Raw genomic sequence first — 22350 nt, 5'->3', positions numbered from 1 at the left:
GCATAGTGATTGTCTGGTTTCACCCATATAAGTGCTACTGGGGCATGTAGTGCACTGGATGAGGTACACCACACGTTGTGATAGGCATATGTAGGACCCATGAGTCTTGATAGGTGTGTCATGGAGGGTGTTGATCATTGTAGCAGTGGAGATATGTCTGCAGGCTTTACATCTGTTATTCTGGCAGAGTCTGTGCTGCTTTGAGTTGGTGTGCCCTGGTCTGTGGGGAGCTTACTTCTGATGATGAGCTTGGAGAGGTTGGGGGGTTGTTTGAAGGCTGGAAGAGAGGGGTTCATGAAAGATTTCTTTCAGGACAGGGTCCGCATAGAAAATGGTTTGTAGTTGTTTGATGATTCTTCATATGGGTCCCAGTGTGGAGTGGTAGATAACAACTGTGGGTGTGCAGTCGGAGGAGGTTTTATTTCTGTATTGAAGCAATTCTCTCAGGGTATTTGGGTGGCCAGTTCCATGATGCAATCTACTTCTCTGGTGAAGTGTCCTTGTTTGACAAAGGCAATTTTGTGAGTGTTAAGGTGTATATCTTCGCAGCATGTTCTGTGGTATCTGAGTGCCTGGCTATAGATAAAAGATGTCTTGGGGTGGTTATTGATCTATGAAGGTAGGTGTGGTGATCCGTGGGTTTCTTATATATAGTTGTCTGAAGGGTGTTGAAGCTGATTGTGGTGTGCAGGAAGTTGATGCTAGTGTGGGAGTGTTCCAGAGAGAGTTGAATAGACAGGTAGGGGATGTGGAAGTTGTGGTGGAAATCTATGTGGGAGTTTAAGTCATCTGTTCAGAGGATGACAATATCATTGATGTATCTCAGGTATATCACTGGTTTTGTGTTGCACTTATCCGGAATGTTTTCTTCAAGGTGGTCCAGGAGGTTGGCATATTGGAGAACCACCCTAATACCCAGGGCAGTTCCCATGGCTTGGACAAAGTGTTTGTTGTTGAATGTAAATTTGTTATGAGTGAGACTGAAATGGATGAGTTTGGTGATGTGTTTGAAGGTTGTCCATTGTCTTGTAGATATTTAAGGCAGGTAGGGATGCCGTCATTGTGAGGGATGTTGGTGTGTAGGGAGGCGACATCCCTGGTGGCAAGAATGGTGTTCTGAGGGAGGTTGTTAATGTTGAGGCATTTGTGGAGGAAGTTGGTTGTGTCCTGGAGGAAGCGGGCCCTCTGTGTGGTGAGTGGTTTGAGAATAGTTTCTATGAATCTTGATATTCCTTCAGTAAGAATGCCATAGCCAGATATGATGGATCTGCATGGGTTCCCTTGTGAGTGTATCTTGGGAAGTATGTGGCAGGTCCCTGGGGTGGGTTCGTGAGGGATGAGGTTATAGAGTTATTAGAAAGGCAAGTCATAGACTAACATTTGTATATGCTGTTTTCTTTCCCTTTCCCCTATTTCCCCCCAGGTGACAGACTCTAGAATAAATGTGGGTTCATAAAATTGCAATAGTGAAATCCTTGTATGTCTATATACTTGCCTATCTATTAATACTTTTATTATGTCTGTGTCACATAAGATGACAGCATGTAAAATGTGCCTGTCACTGTGATATCTAGGTGCCATATGCAGACTTTAAACCAATTATCAATCCATCCACAAAGGACACTCCTATCAAACCCTCTTCAGTTTAAACCACTTTTATTTAATGGCATTTGTTTTCCCTTTACTTACCTTTGGTTTCATGACAAACATTTTTGAGCATTTCCACCACAATTGTTATTGGTGTGTGCAAAAAGGTATGGCTTGTAGCGTGACCTGAAAATGGCAATGCTGGGGTGCATTCTAATCTCCACTGCTATAAAGAGTTCCATAGCTGAGGGCTCTCCATCAAGAAGCCGTGCCCCCAGCTCCCAGGAGTTCCTCCCTGGGCTCTTGCAGCAACAACATCCATATTGAGCCTTGATGTTGCAGTGGGGAGAGGAGAGAGAGGCAATCATTTAGATAGACCCTAGCCCATTAATTGCTTTAAATATTAGGACCAGGACCTTGAAGTGAATGTGCAACTGAATGGAGAGTCAATGGAGAGCACAGAACATAGATGAGATGTGCTTAGTAATCTTTCTTGCCTGGAAAGTGGGCAGCTGTGTGTTGTGTCTGATGAAGCTGTCACATAGGCTACATCTACACTACAGGGGGGAGTCGATTTAAGATACGCAAATTCAGCTACGTGAATAGCGTAGCTGAATTCGACGTATCGCAGCCGACTTACCCCGCTGTGAGGACGGCGGCAAAATCGACCTCTGCGGCTTCCTGTCGACGGCGCTTACTCCCACCTCCGCTGGTGGAGTAAGAGCGTCGATTCGGGGATCGATTGTCACGTCCCGTCGGGACGCGATAAATCGATCCCTGAGAGGTCGATTTCTACCCGCCGATTCAGGCGGGTAGTGTAGACCTAGCCATAGTTTATACAGGCAGCCCCAGGTCAAGTGTGCTGCTGTAGTCTAACTTATAGGCAAGGAAATTGTGGATAAGAGTAGCTAGTTCCTCATCTCAAAGGGAAAAATCACAATCTCCTGGTTAGCCAAACATGGAGGATTTGTGACTACTCAAAGCATATTAAACATATGCATCAGATTTTGCCTTTGGTTACATCTCTGCAACTTCAATGAAGTCAATGCACTGTGAAATCAACACATATGTTTACCCCACAATATGCACTAGAGGCAACTGGTGTGATTCAGGAGAAACACAGAGATACAACTTTTTCTTATTCTGTCAAAGGGACAGAAGTATTCAGCAAACCCATGGGCAGTGGGTATCATAGGCTGGGGGAGGCTGAGCCTCCCCAAACAGCCAGGTGTGGTCCCGGCCACATTCTGCCCCAGTCACCCTCCTGCTTCCCACTCTGCAGGCAGCAGTGGGCAGTTCTTCCCCTGTGACATGGCCCCAGCTGGGGCTGGCACTGGGTCCGCACTGTCCGCCCTCCCGGCGCTCTGGGGCCGGGGATGCTGGGGTCATGCTGCTGGGCCTCCTGGTGCTTCGGGCGGGGGGGGGGAGAAGGGGGCCTTGGGCTGCGCTGCCTGGCCTCCTGGCACTCTGGGGCTGGGGCTGCGCTGCTAGGCCTCCCGGCACTCCGGGGATGGGGGAAGGAGGCTGAGGGTGCTAGCCTGGACAGGAGCCAGCGGCCACAGTAAGGTGGCTCTGGGAATGAGGGGGGCATGGAAGGGGCAGGGCCTCGGGTGGAAGGAGCGGAGCTGAGGGCTAGCTTCCCCGAGCCAGCGGTTCACCTGCCGCCCATGAGCAACCCTCTATACTGTACATTAGCCACAGTATATATACTGCCATCTGTTGAACATGTTTGTTATTCCAAAAACCAAGCAAAAGCATTGGATTGCATTTTTGCCTAATTTGTATTCCTTAATATTCCTATTACTGCTTTATCTTCAGCTACTACTGGTTACACTATACCCTAACTTTCCATTGATTTCATTGATTAATGGAGCAGTGACACTATAATGGATAACCAGAAGGAGCAACATGGAAAGTACTAGGGAAATTTGGAAGCTGTTTATAAAACAGAAAAAAAAACCTCTGTGAGCTTTTTCGTCTTGAATTCCTTCTCACAGTGCACTCCAGTTCTTAAGTCACCATACACTGCTGCCAGAGTGAATCGCAACCTGGAGTCACACATGGATATTTGCATAAAGTGCATTATTTTCTTGGATAACTAAATTGATATGGAGTATAACAGTGTCCTCAAAGAACAAAACCCAGAATTACCTCTCACTGTTAAACTAAAAAAGCTAAAACCTAAGAGGTTCTAGGCATCTGCAGCCTCCACTGGATTCAGATGATTTCAGTAGTAGTTGTGACTGCTCAGCAGGTGTTCTCAACACTTGGCTTAAGAACTTTAACAATCATGTAACCAAATATATATAAAAGGAAAGGGTCTGATCTCACTTATTTCATCAGTATATATCTTAAATACAGTTCTTATCACTCTAGAATTAGGCACACAGCCAGAGAGCTATTAGGATTTAAAGCACTGCATGTATGCAGACAGCAGATTCACACCCCTCAAATATCCCACACAACCATTTCACATAGAAAAATGCAACTTGTTCCATCAAAACCAAATAGCCTTTTCCTGAGATGAGGGCCGGCTCCAGGGTTTTGGCCGCCCCAAGCAGCCAAAACCAAAAAAAAAAGCCGCGATCGCGATCTGCCGCGGCAATTTGGCGGGAGGTCCTTCACTCCCAGGCAGAGTGAGGGACCATCCGCCGAATTGCCGCCGAATACCTGGACCTGCCGCCCCTCTCCGGAGCAGCCGCCCCAAGCACCTGCTTGAGAAGCTGGTGCCTGGAGCCGGCCCTGCCTGAGATTGTCTCTCACTGATATCATTCTGCTTCACACACTCTGTCATCACATTCTGTCTTGTTGCTAGGGGCCTGGATATGTCAAGCTTTTTATAAAACTCTTCACCTTCCAAGACTATGTCTGGCGCTCATAAAATCGAATTAATTGGCTCATCCATACTGTAAGTCGGGTAAAATAATGTAACTTTCAGCATCTTGTGAACTAGATGGGCTCAAAGCAAAATCCTAGATCCTTCATGGTTGAGTCATATTTCTAATAACAAGGCTGATCCTGTGGTCCCTACATATACATAACTCAGCACATTGAAATCAGTGTGAATTTTGCACACACAGGCACTGTAGGATTGGGCTGATGTGTTTTAACAGTAAAAGCAGTAGTGTAACTCCCTCCTCACTTCCTCTCCTGAGCAAATTGCCTATCATGAAAGAAATAATGAAGTGCCTTCTTGGGTTGGGGTCTAACATTCCTCAAGTTGACAGCCAGGAAGCATGCTAACTTCTTAAACAAATTTTGTAACATTAAATGGCATTGGGAACAAACAACCATTGTTCAAGTTTGGCCAGGGCATACTGATGCCAAGCAAATGGCTTGCAACTCAGACAGTAAAGCAGTAACTAGGTGTACAAGGATTTAAAGTTTAAATAATTAAATTTAAAGTTTAAATCATTAAATTTTTCTGTCACCAATCAAAAATCAATATGGGTTTCCAGTTCAAGTGTTGTCTAGCATCATAGATACAATAATTTTCTGTCTTTAGATTCTACAGCCATTACTCCTAACTCTCTTCCTTTACTCCTCAAGATAGAAATCTTCATAGTCACACACCCCTCCTTTTCTTGACAGCATTCCACAATCTCTTTTTCAATCTCCCTCATGCAATATCTCTTTACAGTGGTCAGTGTATATCCGTGCTGCCGTCCGCAAAGAAAAAGGCCTGCCGATCCTGGTGGAGCTACTTCGAATAGACAATGATCGGGTGGTATGTGCAGTTGCTACAGCTTTACGAAACATGGCCTTAGATGTCAGAAATAAGGAGCTAATAGGTATGTTCTTTCTAAACAATCTAAATATTTTCTTTATGTTTTTTACATTTTATAGCTGGATGAAGAAGGTGAGAACAATGCTCTCCTTGTGTTTTGAACAGAATTTCTTGACCTCTTTCTTTTAACGTGTCATATTCAAGTTTGTGTGTGATAGCTCAGTGCTATAGTGTAAGAATCTTTTTTTAATTCATCTAACAACACATTACCAAAATATTGTTTAGTGATTCAATTGCACTGTAATTTTTTTTAGGCTGAGAACAATGGCATTTGTATCACAAACACTTAGGAACTGCCACAGTGAGTGAATAAAATCAAAATAACATTAAATTATCATCATCCCTATGCTAAGTACCATTTGTAGTTGTTATCATTGTAGCACTTCCATCTTCCAGATGGAGGATCCAGGCAAGGGCAACTACTTCAGATCCCACGATTATTTAGTACACCTTATACAGAGGATTACAAAGTGGAAGCCTTAACATAAGGAATTAGTGGAGAGTTCTAGAAATTCATTGGACAGAGGGGTACTTTCAAACGTGCCTTAATTCATGAGCGCATGTGCAGCTAAGGAGGGTAACTCGCTCACCTCAATTACAGTATTGTCTTTAATCTCCAGTTGTATGACAGTCATATTTCTTGTTTTTTAACTTAAATTCACCCTAACATTGTCGATTTAGACATTACAAGACATGACATTTTTATCTCGATGTTTTATTTATGCACAACAGAATAGCAGTCGAAATATCCATACTGGAAATAAATTATCATAATTCTCTTACTTACTGTGTAGATTAAGAGGTATTTTTAATGTATTTTTGCTGATTCATTAATTCTTAATTACACTCCCCCAAATATTGGCGCATATAGGCTGCTTCCCCTTACCTCCCCCCCACTTTTAATCACAGAATCATATGAGCAGATGCTTTGACCTGTGTCCCTTATATTATTTGTATTACAATACTATGAGGCACTAACCAAGACTGGGGCCTCATCACACTAGGTGCTATTCAGGCATATAGTATGAGAAAGTCTCTGCCCCCAAAGAGCTTACAGTTTAAACAGACAAAGGGTAGAAGGGAAAATAGTGCTGAAGTGACTTGCCCATAGTCACAGCTAGTTTACGGCAGAGTCGGGGATATAACCTAAATCTCCTGACATTCAGCTCATTGCCCGCTCTACTAGACCACGCTGCTGGTGTAGTTTCACCCTTATGTTGTTCTTGAACAAACTGATGTGAAAGTTGGCTTTGGATAATTCATTGGGTCCTCTGCTTGCAGCATGTAAGTTACTATCTACTCTTTCTTGTTTATTCACTGTTTATTGACTTCCAATAATTTTCTAAAAAAAAGAAATTAGAGCTGAAGAAAATGTATTACTCTGTCTAATCTGAGCATCTAGCAGACCATTTTGTAGTAGAGAGATCTTTCTCCCATGGACCCACTTCATAATCACTAATATCTCGTTAAAGGCTGGATTATCAAACTACTTTACTCCATGGACCACCACTAAGAGTTTTGCAGAGCACTGTTAATTCACAGACCACATCTTGGCAACCACTGTTGTAGTCCATTAGTGTAGAATTGTTCCCTACAATATCCCGGGCAGTTCTTTATGTTCTTCTCCATAGATGACTGCTATCACAAAAAAACCCATGCCCTTTACACATAATTTTAGGACGGAGTGGTCTCCCTTCTTAACTGCAGTTAACATCATTTCATTTACTAGTCCACTTCTCCTGTTGCCTTTTCTATTCTTTAATTTTTAATTGAAATGTTTGTTTCTGTTCCAAAACTGAAAGCTCCACTTAAAACAATAACATTTCATATGTGTAAATGATGGCGTCTTTAAATGAGAAGTTCCAAATGCAAACGTGTTTATAAAATATGGATAATAAGACACTACTTGCATCAGCTTCACATTTGAATGGTTTCCAGAATTCTTGGAACAAAGTCTTGGACAAACAAATAAAACTGTTTTCAGAGTAGCAGCCGTGTTAGTCTGTATCCACAAAAAGAACAGGAGTACTTGTGGCACCTTAGAGACTAACAAATTTATTAGAGCATAAGCTTTTGTGGACTATGCATCCAAAGAAGTGGGCTGTAGCCCACGAAAGCTTATGCTCTAACAAATTTGTTAGTCTCTAAGGTGCCACAAGTACTCCTGTTCTTTTTGCAAATAGAACTGTGTATACAAAAGAAAAAAAGTTGTTTGAAAATTATTACCTAAGGAAAGAATTTTATAAACCGAACAGGGATGGATGCTTGAAGTTAAAATATTTATGGAAAATCAGAGTGATTCTGAGAAATTGCAATTAGTTCGTTAGTGAGTTGAATCATATTTTTCCTAGAGGCATTAGTAGGAATATTACACTACTCGAGAAATGTAAATTTGCCAATATGACAGGAAAGTTATTAGGATAATGCCTGTAGCACTTTTGGCCGTACTCTGTACATCTAGTATTTTATTTAGTTAGGTTAGTTGTTTGTTTGTTTGTTTATTTATTGATTGGGGGGTTTTGTGGTGCTCACAGGGCCGGCTCTAGGTACCAGCATGTGCTTGGGGCAACACTTTCCAAGGGGCGGCACTCCGGCCCCTTTTTTTTTTTTTGCTTGGGGCGCAAAAAGCCGGGAGCCGGCCCTGAGCGGAGGTGAGCTGCGGTGGTGGGGGGTGCAGGGAGGGCCGCAGGAAGTAACCCTGGGGGGAACCGTTCCCTCCCCCCCCAGCTAACCTCCGCCTCCTCCCCCGAGCGCGCCGCCACTCTGCTTCTCTGTAGGAGGAGAAATGCGCCGCACCCGGGGGAGGAGGCGGGGCTGGGGATTTGGGGAAGGGGCGGAGTTGGGACGGGGCCAGGGGAGCGCGGGAAAATTTTTTTGCTTGGGGCAGCAAAAAAATTAGAGCTGGCCCTGGGTGCTCATCACCATACAATCTGAAAGCTTAAGCATAAAGCTTAATGAAGTTATCCTTTTAGCACCTTTGCGAAGTACAGAGGTGGAATTAACTCCATTTTACAGATGGGGAATTTAGGGACAGAAAGATAAAGGTCTGTATTTTTAAAAGTGGTCACTGTTTTGCATGCATCAGTTTCTGAACACCAACTATGACACCTTTGGCCTGATTTTCAGAGATACTGAATATCCGCAGTTCCAAATGAAGTCAGCTCATATTTGGGTACTCAGCAGTTTTGAATATGAGGCCCAATGTATGTTGCGTTGGGGATACAAAATATATGGCCATTTTTGAAAATGTATGGCCCAAGTGTCTTGGTCAAGGTCACATACGATATCTGCAGCATCGCAGGGACCAAAACCTAGATCTTTTGAGTCCTAGTGTAGTGCCTTGACTCTAAGACCATCTCATAAATTCTCATAAATTCTGCTGTTTGGACATGGTCAGTATAATACTTTGATAGACAACTTCCTAGGAAAGCCAAGTGCTTGAGGAAGCGGTGTTGATGCATTCCTGTGTCGGCAAGAAGTAGTAGCATGTATTTATTCCTCAGTCTCAGTGAGTCAGTACTGACCCAGAATGGTGGTACAGTGTAATACCGAGCTAAAGATGCCCCTTCTCTCTATACTGAAGTGAAACAAAACCCTGGATTGACAGCCTTCAGATTTTGGGGCTGGAGATTCAAAGTCTAGATCTGAAACTTGTGGCTTATGCTCAACTCTGAAAAATATAAAATGTAATATAAACAAGAATTTCATATTTTACATAAAGTGCACTGTACTGTATTGTATGTACCAAGCTGTACCACTGTGGTAATACAGATCCTGCATCTAAGCTAATAAGTCACTTTGAAAAGTCACCTTTACTCTTCTGCAAAACATCCATTTGTCAATTCAAATACTACAGCAACTTTATGCACAAAAGGGTGAATACCATGCATAAAATGGAAGAATGATGATGGTTTTTAAATTTTCAGAGAACGATTGAGCCTTTAAACATTTTATTTAAGATCTGTATCTCTCTAGTATATGCTTGCTATGACTTAATACCAGCATTTTTATATAATCTGGTACTTCTAGTTTTTGCTCTTAGAACAGCAGATAAATACAATATCTCAAGTACCACATTGTGGTTGGTAGCTCTCGATAGATGTTGACTTTTTAGTGGCAAAACTATATGTATTTTTGCCTATCTTTATTTCTATTAGATTAAAAAGACATTCAAAAACTAAAGCCTGTCACCACTGAGTAGAGAAGCTGGCTACTAAGAGATCTAATTTTCCTTCTTGTTTTTGTTAAAATGTAACTGAGCATAAGAACATAGGATTTGCCTTACGAAAATCACAGCAACTATCCATCATCTAGTCTGGAAACCTATTACTTCAGAGGAAGTCAAAAATAAAAATTGCTCTAGAGTCTAGACAATTGAGCAATGCTGTATGTGTAGGGGGAAAGGCCTCTCTGCCTATTAATTATTATTAATTACTATTATTCTTATTTCAGTATTTCCCATAATGTCATAGGTGCTTTCCATCAGAAAAAGTACATAGAGATATGGACAGGTTTAAATCATATATACATTTACATTAAACAAATATTTTTATAGCAGCAGAGATTACCTTACCCAGAACCATGACAGCCAATTATCCTTCCTTAGCATGAATAACAATAAATGTTGTTATTTGTGATAATGTTATTCAGCCTCTTTTTAAATCTAGCCCAAATATTTAACTCTGTGACACCTTGTTCCACTGCACAGGCTTCCTTTTATTATTGTTGTTGTTGAGATATTGTTTAGTTTTGAAGCCTGCATGCCTTGTTGACTTCTGCTTACCTTCCTCATTTCATCATCAGTTATTTCAAAATATTTATTACACAGAAGCACTATGTTTCCTGCATAAAATTAAACATCTACAATACAATGTCGTCTTGACAAAAAAGAAAAGGAACAAAAGACCCAAACCAGAATGTGATCCAGCAAACCCTTATTCACGCAATGGTCCCAATGATGGGACTAAATATGTGATATAAACGTTTGCAGGGCAAGGGCCTTAGCTGCAACCATTCATATCTTAGTCATATGTATAATTCTTTTAATTATCCAACCTACTTTGTTGAAAGTTATCAAAGAAACAGGTTTTTAAAAGGACCAATGTTATTGTCAAGCTGTAACATTTCATTTATAGGAAAAATACGTTTTTCAACTTGTTTCAATGGTTGTGCACTGTGAACAGTTCTTGTAGGAAAACTGGTCTTTTATTAATATATACTTGGAATTCTACTTTATTTGAATTTAAGAAAATGATTGCTATGTTTGCACAAATATTGTCCTGAGTAAATCATTTTAAAGTGAGATGGGCCCAATTGGACACAAGATGCAAGGCAGAGAAGTCTCAGGCCATACATTTTGATGCAAGTTAATGTTTATATCTGTTAATTAGCAAAGTTGTGGCCTATTAGCTTATACCAGAGTAATTGTAAGGGTTTGTGACAGTGGTTAGTGGCACCAGAAAAGAGATTTGTTGAATTCAGAGTGTAAATGGGGTCTAGTCTTACAAATTGGCTGTTTTTTTGGTATTATTATAAATTGGCTAGTTTTGCATGGAATAATTCTTTAATAAAGGAGTCAAATATAAAGTCACATTCAATACTCATATTCATTTTCAGAAAGAACTTTTGTGATGCTATAATGTATAGGTTTAACCGTATCGTAAGAGGAAAAAAAGAGAAATTTACTTAATCCACAATTTCTAATAGAAATGTTTTATAATTAGCATAATTAATTGTCCTCTTGCAATTTAAAGCATCACTGGTACTGTAACAGTTTAGAGCCATTGTAATAGTTTGGTAGCATAAACACCTGTAAAATACTGATTAAATATTCATAATAAAGAATCATAGAAATGTAGGCCTGGAAGGGACTTTGAGAAGTCACCAAGTCCAGGAGGCAGGACCAAGTAAAGCTAGACCATTCCTGACAGATGTTTGTCTAACATGTTCTTAAAACTTCCAGTGATGGGGATTCCACAACCTCCCTTGGAAGTCTATTCCAGGGCTTAACCACCCTTATAGCTGGAAAGTATTTCCTAATATCATGTTCCTAGGCTATGACACACACACACCCTCATAAAATATTTAATTAATCAGGTAAGTGCTGTGATCTAGTGACATGAGTTGTAAAGTGAAACCAGAGAGTTTGGGGTAGGACTAGACTCTAATACCAAGCACTTAGACCATAATAATGGATACAGTACTATTGATGTGAAAGCAAATGAGACATGGAGACACTAAAGCCCATATTCAAAGATGTTGACATTAACAGAAAGACTCTCATTGACTTCAGTGGGCTTTGTATCTAGTCCTGAAGCAGGATGATCAAACCCACTGTGTGGAGAGGGCCAAATTTTGATTATTATTCCTGACCTGAAGCTATAAAGTTAGGGCCATGTATTGCATTACTCTTGTCCACTGCTCATTTCCCACTTATGTCAATAGATATGTACAAAGACCAAGGGTAATGTATGTCCCTTCTGTAACTAAACTTTTAGTCACTGATGTTACTTTTCCATTCAGCATCACTAAGTGGGGGGAAATGATGGTGAGCATTTTTAAGACTTGCTATTTCTGCACTTTTTAAAACACATTTCTGAGCCATGCGCAAAGTATGTGCAGTTGTGTACCTAAATTACTTTCAGTCATCCCTTTAAGTTTCATCATTGGGTTTGAGACTGAGCTTAACATTGGGTTGAGATAAATATGGGCACAACTCTGAAGAGTCGTTTCACAGTGCTACACTGATTCACAGTTGGAAGATTCCCTTTGCAGCCATAAGAAATGGAAATTTCTTTTTTTTTTTAATGAAAATTTACACTGTACAGAATATAAATCTGTCATAGAGGCCAGATAGCTATGGCATCTATCCTGAATTTGGCCCCCCTGTCTTACAACATGGTCACATTTTAATAGCATTCCTTTGTTTCAATATCTGTATCAGCTACAGAGGAAATATCTTATTCACTTACCAGGTTGCAAGAAACAGCAGCTACAAGAAATCCTAGTGTATATTAATACACCAACTGGATGGGTAACTGGATGGGTTGGGGGATTTTTAAGCATTTTACCTCTAGTTCACGGTTTCTGATCTGGTCTAATTCAGTAGTGGCCAGAACTCAAGACCACATAGGAGTTTTTCATTGGATTGTGTGAAAAGAATGGACGGTTTCAGTCTTCTTCCTGTTGGATAGAAATCTGTATCATAAAAACTGCCAGCAGAGTGGGGCATTAATTGATACTTTTGTCTGACAGTCTTAACAGTATCAAAAGAGAGCCAAAGGATTTGACTGGTCAGTAAGAGTGAGCAACACTCTACCCTCTTCTTTCCCCTCTTGGCATATAACAGTAGGCCCCCTCTGTTTCAGGTTTAAGGCACACTGGCGGTGTAGTGTGGGAATGTCTTTGCTGCTAGTCGTCATGATGTACCTGTTCTGTGGAGAAATAAAGCAGTTCCATCTCCAGAGGGCTGTCATTCTGGCACTTTTCACAGTCACTAAAATGTATTTCTAAAAATTAAATAATCAAAATAAAAAACAAATGAGAAACTAGCAGAGTGTGCTGGCTACTAACAACGTATTATCCTTCTATATTTACTATATAAAGGGACCCTTTCAGCATAAAGGATTTGTGCCAAAGAAGTCTAGTGTGGAAGCAAACATTATACTGGGCTTCTCTCCCATTGGTTAAAAGATGATGTTCCCTCCATTCACTATAAATAGACAAGGAAAAATGCCTGATGAAGTGGGCATTCACCCACGAAAGCTTATGCTCCAATCCATCTGTTAGTCTTAAAGGTGCCACAGGACTCTCTGTTGCTTTTTACAGATCCAGACTAACGCAGCTACCCCTCTGATACTTGATTAAAAGAGCAATTTATGAAAATCCTGGTTCTAAGTGAGTGAAGATTAATTCAGACCCCCCCAAAAATTCATGACACATTAAGTAGAGCAAAGATATCTTATAATTTTCTTCCAGACTTTTTCTTTGTTGTTGTTTTAATAAAAGCAACCCCAATCCAACTATCTTTATAATGACAGGCATAATTCTGAAGAAAGCCTTTTTGAAAAATGTTAAAAACTTGTTGTAATGCTGTAATGAAGTTTACTATATTATCCAGGGTTGACCTGGAAGGGAGTTAGGGTTGTTGAAGTTTAATCAAGAAAACATAGAACTATAATTTCTGCCATTCTGTACTGCACCTAGAATATAGCTTCCTTATCAAATATAGTTTTGTAGTCTCAGTAGCCAAGATTGGACTTGTTACATGCAGCTTTTGTTCTTTTTAACTTTAAGCTCTTCAGAATCTTTGTGCAAACATCTGCATGGATTTGAAAAGAAACACAATGTGTTTTTATTGAATTAAGTAGCTCAATCTCTGGAATGTTAAATTAATATAAATTCACAGTGCATATGCCAGAAAACATTAGTCATTGTCCTCATCTGTGAGTATTTGTTTGTAGAAGGTTGAGGATAGATTATATACTGCAGCTTACTGTTTAATTTAAATCAATTCTTATTGCATTTCATTTACTATGTTTAATAATTGAGGTGCACAAAATAAATAGCACACTGCAGAGAGTCCTGGAAAAGACAAGAAGCCTGATATAAAAGACAAAAAAACTGATTTAAAGAGGCATGAAAGAATCATGGATGAAAATAAGAACTTTTCCCTTATTTTCTGTGATGTCATCAATATTGATTATATCAAGAAAGCGAAAGATACTAATTCAATAATATTTAGAGGGTAAACACAAAATTATGCTTTATAGAGATTTATGATACATTTATATCAAAGTCAGAGGTGCCCAGATTCAAATGAAGACTTATTGACATAAGCCAAGAATTGAGAAAAGATTAAATAATTCATACAAGTTGAAACGTTAAATAATTGCCAGGGATATTATTTAAAGGGGAACTGTCAAGTCTAGACCTACAGTATGGCCAAATGTCAGTGGTGAAATTCTGCTGTCAGGAAGCTTCTAGCGCTTAACTCATAAGGTTTCATCAGCTTTTGTTGAGGGCAGCTCAGCTTTTACTTAATTCTGTCCGACCTATCTCAAACACATTTCTGATGTGCGGACCTAGTTGTTGTAGGGAGCTTAAAAATCTGCACTGTAAGTGCATCTCTTATGAGAAAAGTAACACTGTAAAAATATTACCACACGGTTCCATGTTTTATTATCTCAACCATTTCTGTATCCTACAGTATATGCTCAGTTTGCAAGTAAAAAGATTGGAATTTTTGGAACTGCAAGCATGTCACATTCCACCTGGGCCATGAAGGTCAAGCTGGTTTCCTTGCTTCTTATGCCTCATCACCAGTTGTAAAACTTTTCCAGGCCAAATTAGGCCACCTGTTATTCTTGTACTAATCCACTGCAAAAGTTGGAACGTATTCAATAATTCTACTGAAAATACACAAGAAGGAGCAAAAGCCGGCTCATACACTCTTAGTTCTACAGTCTCTGCAGGACAACAATAGTAAAAAGCGGTAAAAACAATATTGTTGTCACTCAAGTCAGCAGAGATGATGTGCTACTTTCATTGTTTCCTCTTAGAGTAGAGTCATAGTCTAAGAAATATATATAAGCTAACAGTTAAATATGTTTGTTAGATCAAGATGTCTCATTTTATTAACCACAGATTCTGCTTCCCAATCAAAAAATTCCTTGAAACTATAATGATCGTATTCCTGACAGTGATATAACCTTGTCTGAAGCATATGTCTGTTTCTGCTAGAAATACAGGGTCCCTGTGGATCATCTGAAATGACTCTATGACAGATTATCCAGACAATAATCATTTAAAATGCTACACTCAGTACATCAGATATGTACTATAAATTCTGCATGCATGTAATCAGTGTTATCAGGAGGTTAGATTTTGCAAGAAAGCACTAAAAGTTGCAACATCCTGTGCATGTTGTCCAGAAAATCCTAGTTTGCATGAGACTGCCAAAAAAACAAACAAGTGATATGCCTTTTCACTTCATTGCAGTGTACCTTACAAGCCAGAAAATGCCGCAACCCACGCCTTGTGTTACTTTTGAGATAAGCAATTTCCATTCTGTACTCCTGCACACACGGTGCTAAAGTAGTTAAACTGTAACTATCTATTTCTCTCACCTCAGAAGACTGACATTTTAAACAAATGATGCAAAATTAATTTTCATCTCTATTTCTCAGTTTATTCTTGCTGAGAAATGTTATACATCTGGTCTGAGGAAAATGAGCATAATGGGTATAATTGTCTACAACATATGGAAGTAGAAATACATCTCTCACAAACTGGTAAAGTAACTTAAAATGGAATTTAAATCCTCCAAGTATTGTTCTAAATCCACATAGTAGTTTTGAAAATAAAGTTTGTGTGACATCTATACATTAACAGATAAGTATATAAAAACAGATGTTTTCTGACAATTCGTTATCAACTCTGTATCAGAGAAGGATTTATTCTTACAAAGGTGTGGAATAACTTGGCCTCCTGAAATGGATATCCAGTGAAGCCAAATGCAAATGATAGAAATTGAGCACATGGCATTTTGTGCTTAAAGCACCTTTTTTGGACAAACTGCAACTGCTTTTAAATACACCTGTACAGGCTGCATGCTACACAGAGAAGCAGTGAAACGGGGCCTGTTAAGGGAGAACTACCAAATTCATATTAAGACGGAAAGCAGCTGCTCCAGTTTATTCTCTCCTCTGTTGCCAAGACCCTGCAAAGACCTGCCTTCCTCCATGAGATTGGAGCACTGCATCTCCTCAGAACTTGGAAGGTGGGAGCAGTCAGGGGAAGGATCAGATGCCAGGAGCAACTATTGCACATTACATGCTCCTCTTGCAAATGGGTAAATTTCCAAAACAACCTGCAGATTACTGCTGATCATTCTAAGAGTTAACCCCATATATGTGGCTTCAAACCTCCACCCTCACCCCATCCTAACTTGGTGTAGCTGCCTACAGAGGGCCACTTGGCAGCCCAACACTTGAATCAGGCAATCACCTGGGTGCTGGGGGTCAAGGAAATTGTGCAGAGGCACCTTCCACCTCTGGTGGGTTGAGGTAATGCATTTCTTGGGACACCTTCAGGATTCCAATTCAAAATAGCCATTGCCCCAGCACCCTCCGCCAGTTTTCAGCTATTTTGGGGTGGAGAGATGTGAAACACCCTTTCATATCTCTCGCAAACGGGAAAATTGGAAGGAAACTAAGTGGGTAGAAACTCACAAATTTCCAAGCCTCTGGAATCCCATATAATAGTAGCATGTGACCCTACATATGAGGCTCTAGAAGAATCTCATGGATCATCAGATACATGTTTTGAATCACAAAAGACCCCACTTTCCAAGCACAATGACGTTTGAACGGGTTAGCTGAATTTGGCAAAGAGCAGAGAGTTTTCAGAAAAGTGCATCATGAGCACCAATACCACACTTGATGTTCTTTTTGTAAGAGGGATCTAGTGTCCTGAGTAAATTCCTACTCATGTATTTGGAATGAATAGTGTTTCTCCTCCTGGCCCAGACTGTTACAGAGCATTATGTAAAGTGTTAACAGCTGCCAAATTCCATCAAAGAAGTGGGTTTATTTCCAAGTTGGATCAAATTAATTCTGTTCTGTATACTCCTTACCTACATTACAGGGATCCTGTTAAATTTAGACTTAATGTTGAGAACCTTGAATGAAAGCTGCTATAGAAGTGCAAAAGCATCATCCTTCCAGTGCTGCAAAAAAGTCTCCCCAAGCAATTTTTGATAAAACAGCAAATTTCTTCTTTTAGCCTGGCTAAACATGGTGATGTATTTAGGCAGACTGTGACTGGACTTGCAGTAGGTCACAGTTGTGGAGAGATCTGAGATCATATCAGCCACATTTGTTGTGGGGAGTAGAGACATTGTGTCACTATTATGGAGGGCAGAGGAAAACCTTTTTCAGGAAGTGTTTTGAACTAGGGACTGCTTATTTGCAACAATTAATTCAGACACTTCCTAGGGAGAACATAATTTTCTATCATTTATAATTGTTTTAAGTGTTACAAGCTGTTGTTACCTGCAAAGTCACTAATGCCTCAAGTACTCTTTCACCTGCAAGTGTCAAAACACACTAGTTAAAATTTTACTGAGCTGTCTGTGTTAGGCCAGAGAAAGAATAATAGAATGCTGATGGAGAGTTTACACATTTTCTTCTTACACTTAGTCGTGTACAGCATAGATTTAGATCAGGAGTGCAGGATCTCTCCAAACCTTATTGCTGGACTAACTAGAAACACGGAAGTTACATTTTAGCTTTCTGCTCTTAATTAGGGAAAGTTCTGTTGGATATCAGTCCAAGCAATCTGGCCTGCAAAATCCAGTTGGTGAGACTTTCTTGGTACTCGGACACTATGGTGATGGACAAATAGATTTAGCTAGCATTCTCAACAAGGCAATATTTAAAACTGATCTATATTTAAGGGCTATACCCAAATTGTTTTCCGTGGTTGCAGAAGCTGCTGCCAATTCAGAGATGGTATTTCCACCTCAAATACAGATGTTTAATATCATATGTCAAAGATGTCAGGAGAGGCATTGATCATGTTTAGTACAACCTGTAATATCCTAATGTAATGGGGGAATCTATTAGTCAGCCCCACAGAGGAGGCGGGAGGAATTGAAGGGACTGTATATTCACAAACTAAATTCACCCTGGGTGACAAGCTTCAGTATTGAGTTCAACGAAGAAGGGGAGATGGAACTTTTGGGACCATTGATTTCTCTCCCACTCAACAACAATTTTGAGAGAGGAATTAGCCCATCTTCAATGGGGCAAAACCCTGACACACAACATTAATGCAATGGTTTTAGGCTTCCACTGTCAAAGAGTGCATAATTTCCCCATCCCCAACCACAGTTCTCAGTAATTGAAATTGGAAGAACCCCAAATCAAGATGTTTTTAGAGCATCCTCCCCACTACTTCCTCCCCATAAAAAGTGCCTCAGAACTTGTTCTTCCTCCAGCTGAAGTGATGTAAAGAGCTGAGTTGTTACCACCAAATGGATTTAGTGACTCCTGTAGTGCACATGCCCTCAGCATCAGAGAGAAGGACAGAATTAAAATCAGAGTAGAGGTGTTACAAAGGTGTGCATGAGGTCTTCCCACCCTGCCCCCCAACCAGCTACACCATTCCCTGACATGAAGCTTAGTTTTTTTTTTTTCCTGCAAAATTTGCCTTCTGACTATGTCAGTCCAGTGAAATCAGTATGTGACGGGTTGGATCACAGAAACCCCCTTGGCAGCGGCCACCTAATGTGCCAAGTCTACTTTTATTCCTGTTTTCCCTGCCACCTCAGAACTCCAGCACCCTGTCTTGCTGAGCCAGACACTCCCGTCTGCTCCAACACAGACCCAGGGTCTGAATCACTTGTCCCAAACTGCAGGTTTACCTGAAAATAGCTCAGAGAAATTTGCTTGTCTTTAGCACTCAGATGCCCAACTCCCAAATAAATCCGTTTTACCCCGCATAAAGGTTATGCAGGGCAAACTCATAAATTGTTCGCCCTCTATAACAGTGATAGAGAGATATGCACAGTTGTTTGCTCCCCCAGGTATTAATACATACTCTGAGTAAATTACTAAATAAAAAGGTGATTTTATTAAATACAGAAAGTAGAATTTAAGTGGTTCCAAGTAGTAACAGACAGAACAAAGTAAGTGACCAAGCAAAATAAAATAAAATGCGCAAATCTATGTCTAATCAAACTTAATACAGATAATCTCACCCTCAGAGATGCTTCAGTAAGTTTTTTCTCAGGCTGGATACCTTCCAGGCCTGGGCACAATTCTTTCCCCTGGTACAGCTCTTGTTCCAGCTTAGGTGATAGCTAGGGGATTCTTCATGATGGCTCCTCTCTCCGCTTTGTTCTGTTCCACCCCTTTATATATCTTTTGCATAAGGCGGGAACCCTTTGTCCCTCTGGGTTTCCAACCCCCTACTGGAAAAGCACCAGGTTAAAGATGGATTCCAGTTCAGGTGACATGATCACATGTCACTGTAAGACTTCATTACCCACTTGCCAGCACACACATATACAGGAAGACTCACAGGTAAACACAGCCATCTGCGGATAATGGTCCTTGTTAATGAGAGTCATCAAGATTCCAAACCATTATTAATGGCCCACACTTTACATAATTACAATAGGCCCTCAGAGTTATATTTTATATTTCTAGTTTTAGATACAAGAGTGGTACATTTATACAAATCGGATGATCACACTCAGTAGATTATAAGCTTTGTAATGATACCTTACAAGAGACCTTTTGCATGAAGCATATCCCAGTTACATTATATTCACTTATTATCATGTTTTTATAAAACCATATAGGCTGCACAACGTCACACAGTAAACTCAACCTTTTGTATGAAAATCTGAATTGGCTGTCACACTAGAAAAGTTCATTCCTCTGTTTTACTAGCAATTTTTAATATACTACACATTTGTTATTTGTCAGTTTAAAAAGAATCCCTGGATTTTTCATATGGTCAGACTGTTGGAGTATGTAAAGATACAAAATATCAAACTACAGGACTGAAATAAGGGTCTGAGATCACTAAGGAAACAATCAGTTTTACCACGGACCATATTATCATATCTGCATATAGAGTGTTATAGGTAAGAGAATGATTCTAACACTTAACATCTCTATGGGCTCAATTAAACAAAAATAAAGAAATCTGGCTTTCCTCCTGTGCAAAAACACAGAAGCCTCAGAATCAATGTGAAAGCTTCACACGGTCCCTATTAAACTATAATAATCTGAAGTTACTGATATGGCTTTAGAGTACTCTTACATTATTTAATTTATTTATTTATTATTATGTATTTGCTTCTAGTAGTGGCCGCAAAATGCTAGGTGCTGTACAAAAATAAAAGAAATCACAGTCCCTGACCCAAAGATCTTACAATCTTAAATATATTGACTATATAGTATTATTTTAATAATAATTTCTCTAAATTCAGACATGTATCCGTGCAATCTAAGGAAGTATTTGTATGCAGTACTTTTGAAATTCATACTCTCTATGTAGAAATAACATGTACATAGCGTAATCTTAAAGGTCTGTTTGGCACAAGAATACAATAAATTTTTTACATATTCACTGAAGACTGACTCTTTCTGTAAAAGAAATAAAGGAAGCTAATCACAGAATAATAAAAATGTAGGGCTGGAAAGGACCTCAAGCAGTCATTTAGTCCATTCCCTCTGTGCTGAAGGGGGGGAATTGCCAAAAAACCGAACATGTCCGGGAAAATGCCGGCCAGGCACTTCCCCTCCCGCGGCTGCTCTGCTCCTCCCCTGACTCTTCAGCTCTGTTTAAGAGCCGAGCAGTACGGGCTTTGGGCAGCCCCCATGCCTCCGGACCCTGCGCCGCCGGAGCCCGGGAGGGGAAGTGCCCGGCCGGGGGCGCAGGGTCCGGAGGCATAGGGGCTGCCCGAAGCCCAAGCGCTACCGGCTTCATGGTTTGCCGGGCAGCCTCCAGACCCTGCGCCCCAGGTTGGGCGCTTCCCCTCCCGGGCTCCAGCTGCGCTGGGGAAGCGCCAGCCGGGGGTGCAGGGTCTGGGGGCTGCCCGGCAAACCGTGAAGCCGGTAGCACTCGGGCAGCCCTTTTCGCATGGCTGGGAGTGGGAGGGAGGAGAGGGCGGGGAAGGGCGGAGTTGGGGCGGGGAAGGGCGGAGTTGGGGCGGGGCTGGGGTGGGAAATGGGTGGGGCCAGGGCCCCATAGAGGGTCCTCTTTTTTTCTTTGTTAAATATGGTAACCCTACTTCTGTGTAGGTGCTAGCTGTAGTCACAGAGTAACAAAAGAATGGACAAAGTTTTGCTCTCAACTGCATTCAGGCTTGGTGTATACACAAAGTGCCACAGATTTAACTAAAAGTGTGTTTTTACACTGATTTAGTTAAACCAGTTCAGAATGCTCTGTGGACACAAATCAATTTAAATCAGGTTTATGTCAGTTTACTTTGCGTTGGTAAATTTAAACTGAGATAAGTGTGTGCACACAAGGATTTGCAGCAGCAGCACAATTAAATTGTTTTTTACACCAATTTTAATTGCACCAGTGTAGTTTCTGTATCTGTAGAGAAGGCCTCAATATGCATTTGTAACAGAGAATAGAATTTGATCCCATATATTATGTTATTTTAGGACAGGTTTCAATGTGCTTTCAGGCCCTGTGACTTCACTGGGGATGTGTGAGAGTTCAGGAGTTTACTCACATGGTTCCTTTTGCAGAATCAACGTTTCCATGTGGTTGCTATTAAAAATTCAACAATTACCCACCTGTTTCTAGTAGCAGAGCCAGAATCTCAGATACTATGTGGTAACTGTTGGTTTTTTAGTAGCAGTCATTGTACTTGCAATATTTAAAGGAAGAGATGTTCTGGAATGTCTTCTTTTTTAAAAGTCAGCTTTCCTTCACCTTAGGGAGTTGTTTCTTTTTAAACCTGCAGTATTAATTTCAGCTTCCTTTGTTGTAATAGGTGTACCTAATATTAAATTAATCTCAATGAGCATGGATAGAATAATAGCTTATTACTCTGATAAGATGTATCATTCAGTTCTGTAGAGATAACAGAAATACTCATGAAAAAGAAACAATTGAGACTATTCACCAAGAAGATGATTGCTTCACAGTAGGGGTATGTAGTAATAAATAATAATAAATATGTATAAAGTGCCTCATGCATGAAGGCATTTTCCTTCACTTTTTCTCTTTTATTGTAGTAGTTCTTTAAATTGGTACTCTGTGTACCATACTTTTCTCTAAATTGCAAAAATGTTCCAGTATTAAATTGATGAGCAGTTTTCCAAATTTAACCTGTATAAATCTACCCAATTTTTGTTTTTTCGATCAGCTCAAGGAATAGATAAAGATATATATCAATGCATAAAACCTCATTAATTTTAAAAGTATATGGAATGCCACATCTT

At 40.2% G+C, this 22350-nt stretch overlaps 1 protein-coding gene across 8 annotated transcripts in view; it reads left to right on the top strand.

Annotated features, from left to right (window-relative positions):
* CTNND2 (catenin delta 2) overlaps positions 1 to 22350 on the top strand; it is a 1171885-nt gene that overhangs the window by 1065951 nt on the left and 83584 nt on the right. For all 8 annotated transcript variants that reach the window (XM_008164383.4, XM_008164381.4, XM_065584231.1 and 5 more), the window contains one exon: positions 5228 to 5378. In XM_008164383.4, coding sequence (XP_008162605.2) covers positions 5228 to 5378 — 151 coding nt within the window. The remainder of the gene's footprint in view (positions 1 to 5227; positions 5379 to 22350) is intronic.

Source organism: Chrysemys picta, chromosome 2 (genome assembly GCF_011386835.1).
Source record: "Chrysemys picta bellii isolate R12L10 chromosome 2, ASM1138683v2, whole genome shotgun sequence".
Lineage (NCBI taxonomy): Eukaryota > Metazoa > Chordata > Testudines > Emydidae > Chrysemys > Chrysemys picta.
This window is presented reverse-complemented; position numbering and strand designations above follow the sequence as displayed.